Genomic DNA, 12,122 nt, shown 5'->3' with positions numbered 1-12,122 from the left:
AAGGGTATTTCCATTTACATGAACACATTCGGGGCCCACTGGAAGATCATAGCTGAACTGACAACCCTTGTCAAATAAAATGATAAAGTAAAAGGATCGAAGAATGACTGGGTATTGGGAGACGCATTGATAATTTAGTTGATTAAGAGATTAATAGATCACATTTTGATTATGTATCTATATTTTCTTTATTTGTATTCAGAGTTCCAAATATATGAATTTGCTTAAATCCAGCTTTATGTTCAAAACAAAACAAGAATCACCCTTGTTCTTTCTAAGACGGATAATTTAAGTATTAAAGTCGAATTAAAACAAATCATGGGCATAAAGGCAAACTAAATTGAAAGTCACATATTTCAAATTAATCTACGTGTACAAGTCCTAACCCTGATTAATAAAAAAAATATCGGAAGTGATTTATGAATAGTGGATATAATTGTTCAAAAAATTGTGCTCTGATAAAGATCACATTTAAGGTCTGTTGTGAAAAATATCGATCTGCAATTTACACTATCATAAAGAAATAGAAATAAACTAATCCCTGATAAAGATTTGTGAATATTTTTCACTGGCTGCCTGGGATACATGTAGCTGACAAAAGATTTAAGTCTTTTGTCAGCTACCCCAGACAGCCATTGACAAATGATAACGTTTTTGAAGATAAATATATAGCAATGCAAGCAATACTTCATGAAATATCCTTGCTAATTTCTTGAGGGTATCATATCAAAGGATATAATGTATGCTTCTACAAAATATTTTATTGGCTCTTTGAAATTCTGAAATCGGCTACATTATTATTTTTTTTTGAAATTCAATCATCATCTCTTGCTTTGTGATACCCAGTTTTTAGATTGTAAGATAAGTGCTGAAATACCCCGTTTTTTAAAGAAAAGAAATTACCGGAAGAGAGCATGGCACATTGCAAAACATTCCAAATTCAAATTTTCACAAAGAATCAAAAGATGAAAAAAATGATTAAATAGCCACTACACTTTTTAAAAATTGGCATGACTTTCAACTTGGGACTAAAGTTACTCAGCCAAAGATAAAGACAGAATTTAATAAACCATGATAAAAGTTTGGATTTGATTGTAGAATGAATTCAAACTTTGATACTGCATTGGTACGTTCCAATTTCTGTTTGATCATTCTTAATAGAATCATATCTACTACTACTACTGCTACTGCTACTACTACTACTTCTACTACTACTACTACTACTACTACTACTACTACTACTACTACTACTAGTAATAGTGGTGGTGCTGGTGGTGAAGACAATGATGATGATGATGATAATAATAGTCGAGATTGAACTGAACAAACTCAACTATGGAAAGCCAGCAACTTCAGCATCTAAAATGCATGTTTGTTCAGAATGTTTTCTTTATACTGTATGACTTCTTGTCATTTCAATGTGTTCTAATACGAAAAGATGTTTTACAGAAAGACATTTTGAAAATTTAATGTAGCAAAATTTATGACAGTGATGGATTTCCATATAGTCGAGGTTGATTGGATCAATCACAATTCTTTGTGAGATGATTCTACTTGCTATTAAAAACTGCCATGAATATCACAGCACAGTATGCATATAGTTGCTTTTATAAAACGGGTTCAAGGATGTAGCCAATGGTGAGTGCGTATTCAAGTCACGTGTTCATGCTTTAATTATGCGCAACCTTCCAGTCGTGCATTTTTTGTGCAGCACTGTGCAATTTTTGTGCAGCATTAGTTCCAATAGCACGTAAAAACTGATACGCGTTCAGTAAAAGAGGCTGGCTAGGATTTTGATGCGCTTACTTAGGCGCGCATAGTAGATACGCCTGTGATGTCATAATTGACAGTCTTGTGATCTCTTCGTCTGTGCGATCGTACACAAGTTGGAGGGATTTGAACAAGATTTCCATGAAAAATTCATTTTGCCGACCCGTTTTATAAAACAATGCACATTTTAAGATTCGTGATGTTAGTGACGATGCGAGCAACTCTCGGGCATTCACAATATTATGCAAAAGCACTCGGCGCAAGCGCCTCTTGCTTTCGCATAATTGTAAATACCCTCGAATGTGCTGCATCGTCATAACACACTCATAAATGTGCATTAATTGTATACTATAAAATATTTTGGCACTGCATTCGTTTTTTTTTCTTGCAGAATACTTCAAGCGGGAGCTCGGTTGAATGAATCTCAGATACTGCACTGCTTAGAAGAGGTAAGGATTGGACAAATTTTAATTTGATACTTTTCAGGGGTGGGATTCACAAAGAGTTACCTGCAACCTACTGTGCAAAACTAGATGAATGAGAAAAGAGAATGGGAAAATTTGAAAGATATTGGACAAAATTGTCATGGGATGTTATCACAATTTTTTTTCAGATTGGCAAATTGGCAAGTGACGACTATCCCTTTTAAGGTACATCTGATTTTCATTAATTTGTTTTGCTTTTCCCTTAAGTTCTATCCTCCTCAGGGCAGTAAACAATGTGTGTCTGATATCAAGGACTTGCCCCTTTTTCTGGTTTAAAATCTGAATACATGTATGTGTAGTCTATTGCAATTTTTATTAATCACCATAAGTCGTACATCATTTATTAGAAAATTCAAATGTAGAATGTGATATGATATAAAGGATAGGGGAAAGCAAACAAGTATATAAAGATTTTTGTGAGTCCTCATAGATGTTAACACCTTACCTTTTCTCATTTTTATTGATTTTGTTGATTTCTCAGGGAATTCCCTTGCAGCAAAATGTTGTACCTAAAACTGAAAGGAAAGAGTTGAAATTTTTTTAAAGTTATGACAACTTTGATTTAGAGAGGTGCACTATCATTGTCATAACCTTTAAACTCTCTCCGGATATAGCTTAGAGAATTGTTGAAATAATCTGAACTTGGTGATCTGTTGTATATACATACATGTATACAGCGCGTCCCCCAAAAAATGTCCCTCTGATATGCGGCTTAATAACTTCCAAAAATAAAAATTATTATCAATGAAATGTATGGATATAGAAAGCCCATCTCATGTTCTAACTTCTATAAAACTTTCATTGGTCTCGCTTCAGTGGTTTTGAATACACAGCCTATTATGTAACAGTGGTGCTTTTCAACCCATTCCAAGTTTATATGCATGCAACACTGCTTTGTGTTCTGCACTTTCTTGCATATCAACCCTCTTTGACCATTCTGGCCAAGGAGATATCACCTTGTTCTGACCAAGGAATTCCCTGATCTGACCAGGGAAATCTACGAAGCCCCAAACCGGACATTTTTGACAACGAAAAAAAAAATTATTACGTACGTACGTAGTATTATTACGTACGTATCATAGTAATAGTACGTAATAATTATCACGTACGTACGTGATAATTATTACGTACGTACGTGATAATTATTACGTACGTACGTGTTAATTATTACGTACTATTACTACTAGTGCAGAACACAAAGCAGTGTATAAACTTGGAATGGGTTGAAAAGCACCACTGTTACATAATAGGCTGTGTATTCAAAACCACTGAAGCGAGACCAATGAAAGTTTTATAGAAGTTAGAACATGAGATGGGCTTTCTATATCCATACATTTCATTGATAATAATTTTTATTTTTGGAAGTTATTAAGCCGCATATCAGAGGGACATTTTTTGGGGACGCGCTGTATACATGTATGTATATACAACAGATCACCAAGTTCAGATAAAAAAGTTGTCATAAAAAAGGGGATTTTAATATCGATACATACATAACTCGCCAATCAAAATGCGAGCGTGCAGAGCTAGCTGATACGTATTGACAATCAGACCTGAGGGATATTTTCAAAACTTTTAGGAATGCACGAAAATAATAGGTACCTGATAAATCAAAACTTGCGGCGCGCAGCGCGTGCAGAAAATGTTAATATTTAGACCATAAAACTGACATTTTTACAGAGCACAATCCTCCTGCTCCGAGCTCGAGAACGCACCATCTTCCGCCTCCTGGCACGCAACAAACATGAAAATATTACGTACATACGTAATAATTATCATGTACGTACGTAATAATACTGCGTACGTACGTAATAATACTGCGTACGTACGTAATAATACTGCGTACGTACGTAATGATTATCACGTACGTACGCAATAATACTGCGTACGTACGTAATAATACTGCGTACGTACGTAATAATTATCACGTACGTACGTAATAATACTGCGTACGTACGTAATAATTATCACGTACGTACGTAATAATACTACGTACGTACGTACTAATTTTTTTTTTTTTCGTTGTCAAGAATGTCCGGTTTGCGGCTTCGTAGAAATCTCCATGATCTAACTTGGCTCATCAAATCACAACCTTGAGCATGTTCAGAAGGGCAAAAACAGTATTTGACAGTTCATTTCATGTTTGATAAACTGGAGATGCACAATGATTGAGACAACGGGTCATGTCTGTTTTATGCATAATTCCAAGAATACTGCATTTTTGTTTTCATTACTTTTTTTTAGTTAATTAGCTACTGAGGTCAAGTTCAATAATTCAGTGTAACTTTTTAAAAGAAAAAAGTCAAAATTTTCTTTGGTATAATTCCTTTTCGCAAAGGGTGATTAATTTGTTGATTCCCCCTTTTTAGCTTATTTTACTCATCCATCATTCACATTTTCTTTCAAGTTGGTGCACTGATTCCCCTTATCAATCATCAAACAAAAGTAATTTTTTTATGTTTCTTGTCCTTCTGAACATGCTCAAGTTTATGATTTGATGAGCCTAGATATGATTAGGGAATAATCCCTGCTCAGATCATGGATGTAAGAATGGGGGTTAACATGCCATAGACAATGAAGAAATGCATCAATGCTGCAAACTTGGAATGAGCTAAAATCCACCACTGTTACGCAACAGAGTGTGTATTCAAAACCGCTGAAGCGCGACCAATGAAATTTTCATAAAAGTTAGAACATGAAATGAACTTTCTACACGTACGTGAACCGCATATAGGCTATGTATCAACTCAGCGGAGCCCGCCATTATAAAAGCCCTCTCGCGGTAGGTCGCCTAGCAATCTTGTTAGCGACGCATGTGAGCACCGTCTTGCTCACTCTCCAAAATGTATGCGATATTAAAATCCCACAAACTAATGAAATCGTTAAAATTTAGTAAGGCTATGAATGTTTATCATTTACATTGACTATCAGTGTATCAACCTATATCGAATTTACAAGCAAGTGTGGATAAGATTTCGAATTACCAGTAATTTTGATGAGTGATACAATATGCCAACATTTATGAAAATATAGCGTAAATTTCATATAGCATTTCAAAATCGTTATTTTCAATATCTTCACAATTTTTCATTGTTTTAAAAAACATCTTATTACTTTAACTATAATTTTCCCGAACTGATAACGTTGGTAGGCTATTTTCTCCATCGCTTAAAAGGAAATGTCAGGCTTTCGAAATCAGCTTAATTTTTGTTATATTTCTAAAAGAAAATCGTTAGATTCGAGCTACTATACCATTGTTCTCCCGAAGAAGGGTAATCATCTCATAATGTTGTGTAAATGATACATAACAATAAATCTTACGAGTGTAGCAATCCATGTTGGATAACATTTTTCAGGATGTGTTTCAAAATGGAGAGAAAAATTAGGTTCATTCTTAGCACGCGAGCCGCAGAATAATACATTTTAGCGTGTGCAGACAGGGCTGATCGCCCTGACTGTCCGTTCGGATTATCCAGTCCGATACCGCGTCGGGTTGTATATTCCACGTACCTTTTCCCCTTGCGATGACCACTGTGCAGTTTTAGTGTTTAATTTTGATACTCAATCTGTGAAATTAATAGTTTACCTATATCTAAAAATGCTTGGAATATACCTGACACATAAATTATTTCATTTTCGGTAATTATTATTTCTTTCCTGAATTACAAAAAGTCAAACTGCCTATAGTGTCAAGAATGTGTAACATTGACTGTATATAGTAAAAATTACAACATTATCAAGGTTTGGGAAATATCTTGTTAAGTTTGCCCAATGTCATCAGTATCTCACGGTATATGTTAAACAGAAAATATAGAACAAGTGTATATTTTGTAAATTCCACGGCCACCTTTACCATCATGCGACATATGAAACCGACCTGCATGGCCGCCGGGGGGGGGTACTCAAATTATTTTAAAATCAAAGTAATAGCAATTTTATAGATCTGCAATATTCCTATCCATGCTCTCGTGATAATGACTTAAAATCATGGTGAGTTGCAATGGGGAGGGGTCGATGAGGGATACTGAAAAGGGCCAAAATGAGATTGCAGGCCGGTAGAAATAAGAGGGGCAAATATTAATAGGGATAGTTTTATTGGAGGAGAGTTTGACTACAACAGAAGGAAGGAATAATATGATACGGTTGAAATTTAGATTGGGAGAGCTGATCTTTGAGATATAAAATGTCACAAACACAAAAACAAAGAAAGAGAGAACAGGGAGATAGGAGGAAAAGAGAAGCCCTTGCAATAAAATATACCAAACAGGCACTCGTCTAATGAGGGGCTAATGGGACCCGCAGAAAAAAAATCAGTAATATTGAACAGGACAGCTTGAAATCTTATAAAAACTTATAGTAGTATCCTCATATTGTATAGAATGTGATAAAAGGTAAAATTCCACGATAAACAACAAGAATTTAATATTAGAAAATAAGGTTATTTGAAAGAGAGTGGGAAAAGGACCCCCCCCCCCCCCCCCCGTTCTCCCGATCCGCTTGAGACACCCCCTTCCTCTTTTTCTGTATATACCATCTCTTTGAGGCGGCCGTGGAATTTCCAAAAAATACAGTTGTTCTATATTTTCTGTTTAACATACAGTGAGATACGACATTGGGCAAACTTAACATGATATTTTCCAAATCTTTCTATCATGATTCTTGACCTATAACATTGACGTTTTGTAATTCATGCATGCAGGAAAGAAATAATAATTCTCGACAATGAAATCATTAATATGTGTCAGGTATATTCCGAGCATTTTTCGATATCGGTATATCACAGATTGAGTACCAAAATGAAGCACTATATAACTCAACAGTGGTCACTGCAAGGGGACAAGGTACGTGGAATATACCACCCGACACCAGTACGTGCATGCAGTATGGGACTAGATAATCCCACGCGACACACCAGGGGATCAGCCATGTCTGCGCGCGCTAAATATTATCATTCTGCGGCTCGCGTGCTAAGAATGAACTTGATTTTTCTCTTCATTACGAAACTCATCCTGAAAAATGTTATCTAACATGGATTACTACACTCCTAAAATATAATGTAATGTATCATTTACACAACATTATGAGATGATAACCCTCCTTCGGGCAAACAGTTGTTATAGTAGTTCGAATCTAACAATTTCCTTTTAGAAATATAACAAAAATTAACCTGATTTCAAAGGCCTGCCCTTTCCTCATAAAGCCGAGAAACAGTAATCTATTAACGTTATCAGTTCGGGAAAATTATACTAAATGTAATAAGATGTTTTTTAAACAATGAAAAATTATGAAAATATTGAAATTAAGGATTTTGAAATGCTATACAAAATTTACGCTTTATTCTCATAAATTTTGGCACTTTGTATCACTCATTAAAATGGCTGACAATTCGTAATATAACCGTCACTTGCTGGTAAATTCGGCATGAGTTTGTACACCGATAGTCAATGTAAATGATAAACATTCATAGCCTCACTAAATTTTAACGATTCTATTGGTTTTTAGGATTTTAATATCGCAGATATTAAGGAGAGTGAGCAGAACGATGCTTACAGGCGTTGCTAACGGGGTTGCTAGGCGCGAAAATCCGATTTAGCTCCGCCCACTTTTTACACTGAGTTGGAGGGATTCACGTACGTGTCTCCTCATGAACATTTATTTGAGAATCCTACCACATTTTAGAATTAATTCAGTCCTATGTCAGAGGGACATTTTTTTGGGACGCGCTGTATATATGGGCATTTAGAAATTCATTTTAGGCATAGAAATATTACTCATTCAATTGATACCTTCTATGCTGTATGAATTTTACTCAGTGGGCACTCACTCATCTGTGGAAACTGTCAGAAATACATATATGTATATATTTTTAGTCTTTTGTTCTTTTTTTTATTAATTTTTTTTGTTGAGTTGACCAAGTTCAGTAAATCCAGGTGAATTTAAGAGTGTTTACACTTCTAAATATGATATCAAAAAGAACTGTGTTAACACTTGTATTTGATTTCAAGAGAACTGTATCGAAAAAATATTGAAATGCAGCTTGGTCATCATTTGTTTGGCTATCAGAATTTTATTTGAGTTACGTTTGCTAGGTTAATTTCAATGATATGAATAACATGAATGTTTGACCCTTAAATCTCAACAGGAAGACATGGGTTTGCAATTTGGGGAATTAATCATACACGTGTGTAATTATTTACAGAACAAGGAGGGAATATAAGCTTTTAGAATGTAGCTTCTCTTTACAAATAAAAGCAAATTTTGAAAACCGACATTGTATCTCTGTTTGAATAAGTTTGTGAAAAAGTGTATACTTGTTTAACCAACCTGGGGCCCGTTTCATAAAGCTGTTGGTAAGTTACGAATGACTTTACGCAGGACGCACGACTGGTGACCATTTCTTGTTCTTAATGATATCTCTATGTAACTGATTTTCGCCTAAGAACAGGTTCCAGTCGTGCGTAACTTTACAAACAGCTTTATGAAACACCACTCAGCTCCAGGAAATTGAATCACGTGTTCCCTCTGAACCATGTTCGATAATGCCAGACTCAACTTTGTCTTGTCTTCATTACAATTTGTCATCTATTTGTTTAATTTGTTTGTTAACTCTATACCTGATACAGAATTTTAGGCCAAGTTTTCAATAATAATAATAATGGTGAATTCTTGTAAAGCCATGACGGTCATGGCGCTATGTACATAAAGGACAGTAGGTGAATACAAATTGCGTTAACATTTCATAATAAAGGACAAACTTTCAAACTTCATATAGAGTAAAAAAAAAACAAGGTGAAATTTAGACAGATATGACTTAGTTTGAATTACAGAAACATTTCTTTTTTAATCATATAATAAAAGTAAGAATGATTGATTTATAATACAACATACATGTAAAGATCTACGATTAAGGCCAATTCCAAATAAGACTGACTTAAATGAATAAATTGCGACATTTTGATAACTATTGCAGACAATATTTAGCACTTGATGCAAATAACAATTCATGGAGCTTATGATACACACCATATGGGGGAGAGGTAGTCTGTGATTACATACCCCGATTGAAACTTTAGTTACTAAGTGGGTCTTGACACAAGAATAGCACAAATACAACTTGTATTTCGATTAAAGGGACATTCTTTGCAAAAGTCTCAGGCAGGGACTTTGGGCTTCATATTCAGACCACTTTCTTAGAGTAATCTGAAGGAGTTGCACTGTAAAGAAAGGGATAGCAGCCTTCCGCGAGATCATGCAATTTGAAGTTTTGAAATCCCTCACATAATATCATTTGATGGAATTATCCTGTTTTCTGCTCTTGTTTTAAAATCCAACTTAACACAGGGGTAGCCTTCCCTTTTCATAAAATAACACGGGTTACTGTCTGACTACTCAATTTCAGTTTTTGTCTCACCTGCATAGCAGAGTGAGACTATAGGCGCCGCTTTTCCGACGGCGGCGGCATCAACATCAAATCTTAACCGAAGGTTAAGTTTTTGAAATGACAGCACAACTTAAAAAGTATATGGACCTAGTTCATGAAACTTGTATAAGGTTAATCAAGTATAACTGAACATTTTGCTTGAGTTTCAAGCCACATGATCAAGGCCAAAGGTCATTTATGTTTAGGGTCAATGAGCTTTGACCAAGTTGGGGGTATTTGTTGAATTACCGTCATAACTCCGAAAATTTGGATCTGATTCATAAAAATTAGACATAAGAGTAATCGAGTATCACTGAACATCTTGGGCGAGTTTCAGGTCACATAATCAAAGTCAAAGGTCAGTTAAGGTCTATGAACTTAAACCATTGCATGTTGGAGGTAATTATTAAATTGCTGTCATAACTTTCAAAGTTTATGGATATACATGTAGTTTATGAAATGTGGACATATTAGAGGGTAATCAAGTATCACTGACAAGTCTTATGCATGTAGGTCACATGATCAAGGTCAAATATCATTAAGGGTCAGTGAACGTAGATGGTGTCTTATGTGAATAATTATTATATAGTAGTTTTCAAAGTCAGTGCTGCTGCTTTATTAAATTGTGTGATGCAGCTGAGACTGCCAGAGGTGCTCCACTTGTTTTTGTAATTTACTAGTTTTTATGAATAACAACAACATTTTCTGTTGGATGTTTGTGTGTTTGATAATATGACATGACATCATATTTGATAAAAATATTTGAGAGAAGGTAAATCATTTCCAGAGACTTGCATGTATATTAAATGCCAGTTATTCTCTGCCGTACCTATAAGACCAGTACCTATAATATGTGTGGTTCCCACGCTTTACTTTTTCAGCTTTTCCCAAGCATAAAGCATTTTTGCCATTCCACAGTACAGATATTAAAGGACAAGTCCACCCAAAAACTTGGATTAAAAAAAAGGAGAAAAATGCAACAAGCATAACACAGAAAATTTAATCTAATTCGGATGTGAAATAAGAAAGTTACGACATCTTAAAATTTAACTTTTAACAGTTACATTCACATCCCGCAACACAAAGATTAGTGATTAATCGCTGAATGAAATAGCCTAACAAGAACATCGTTGCATGCGCATTTTGATCAGCAGACTGACTAGGAACTAATCAGAATTGTTCTTTCGAATTATCGATTAATTGCTAACCTTTGTGTTACGGGGCCCTGGTCTGTATGCAAATGAGAGGACTGATGACGTCACTATTTCTTTTGTATTTTATTATCTGAAATACAATTTTTTTTCCTCATTGTCCTATGAAACAATATTTTATTTCTCCCTAAACATGTTAAATCACCATTGTTTAAACGCATTAATGGTTAAGTCTAGTTGGTCCTTATTGTCAAATGTGTAAAAAGTTAAATATTGTATAATTCAACTTCAAGCAATAAACTACAAAAGAAATAGTAAGGGATATCATTGACCCTCATTTGCATGTCACTGAATTGTGCATATAACTCTTTTGTAAAAAATAAGCGAAACTTTAAATGTCGCAAATTTCTTATTTTCCATCCAATTTTTTATGAAATTTTCAGTGCTTGTTTGATTTTTCTCTATTTAGTCAAATCATCATTTTTCTAGGGTGGACTTGACCTTTAATGTTTTCTATGCGGTATTTTTTAGCGTAATCATGCGTGTTCGACCGGTATAGCGGCGAGAAAAACAAGCTTGTACAATAAATATCTGTCTCAAAGCTTTTGAGGAGTGGAGGGGGGGGACTTGATGATCAATCAAAATGATACAAAAATATTTCCAAGAACTGTTTACTTCGTGACTTTTCATATAGGCCTAAGCTGTCTGGTTCTCGTGTCTGGTGGCAATCTTGTGAACCCTTTTTGATCAAGGTCAAGATGTATGTAGGTCAGTCCTAGGCAACCCAAAATCTACCAGATATAAACTACACACTCTGCTTTCAAAATTTACCCAGGGGCCCCCAAACCATTGTCTTTCTGTGTTTACCACTGAAATAAGTTTGTAAAGAAATCGCCCCCAAAGCATATGAGAAAATTGGAATTGACACTACATGTACACCATGCAAAGGTACCGGTAATTTGACAAAACGGCTTGCAGAAGTAGACATGCATATGCATGGATGTACATTTATGTGAGATCGTGTTTTGGGGCTGAAAAAAAAATCCTGTGTTAGGCCGACCCTAGATGGCCCTGAAACAAAGGGAGCTGGAAAAAATACTCCTATGCTAAATTTTTGGCTAGCCAAAAATTTTTTTTGATGGTATAGGGGTCTGAGACCTCTTTTACATCAACAATGGATGTAGTTCAAATGGTTTATATTCAATTGGTCTAATGCCAATGTGTCCAATCATAAACTCGTCTACTATCATTTGGTCTGCCATCAGTTTGTCCACTGTCCACATCATGGTCTAATTG

General features: G+C 35.1%; 1 protein-coding gene across 2 annotated transcripts in view; it reads left to right on the top strand.

The window, feature by feature from the left end:
• The window catches only part of LOC121423069 (tubulin polyglutamylase complex subunit 1-like), a 44,994-nt gene that overhangs the window by 18,606 nt on the left and 14,266 nt on the right, over positions 1-12,122 (top strand). For both annotated transcript variants that reach the window (XM_041618361.1, XM_041618351.1), the window contains exon 7: positions 2,162-2,219. In XM_041618361.1, the coding sequence (XP_041474295.1) occupies positions 2,162-2,219 (58 nt within the window). The remainder of the gene's footprint in view (positions 1-2,161; positions 2,220-12,122) is intronic.

This window comes from Lytechinus variegatus, chromosome 1 (genome assembly GCF_018143015.1).
Source record: "Lytechinus variegatus isolate NC3 chromosome 1, Lvar_3.0, whole genome shotgun sequence".
NCBI classification, from domain to species: Eukaryota; Metazoa; Echinodermata; class Echinoidea; order Temnopleuroida; family Toxopneustidae; genus Lytechinus; species Lytechinus variegatus.
Note: the sequence above shows the minus strand (reverse complement) of the source record. Positions and strands in the feature narration are given on the sequence as shown.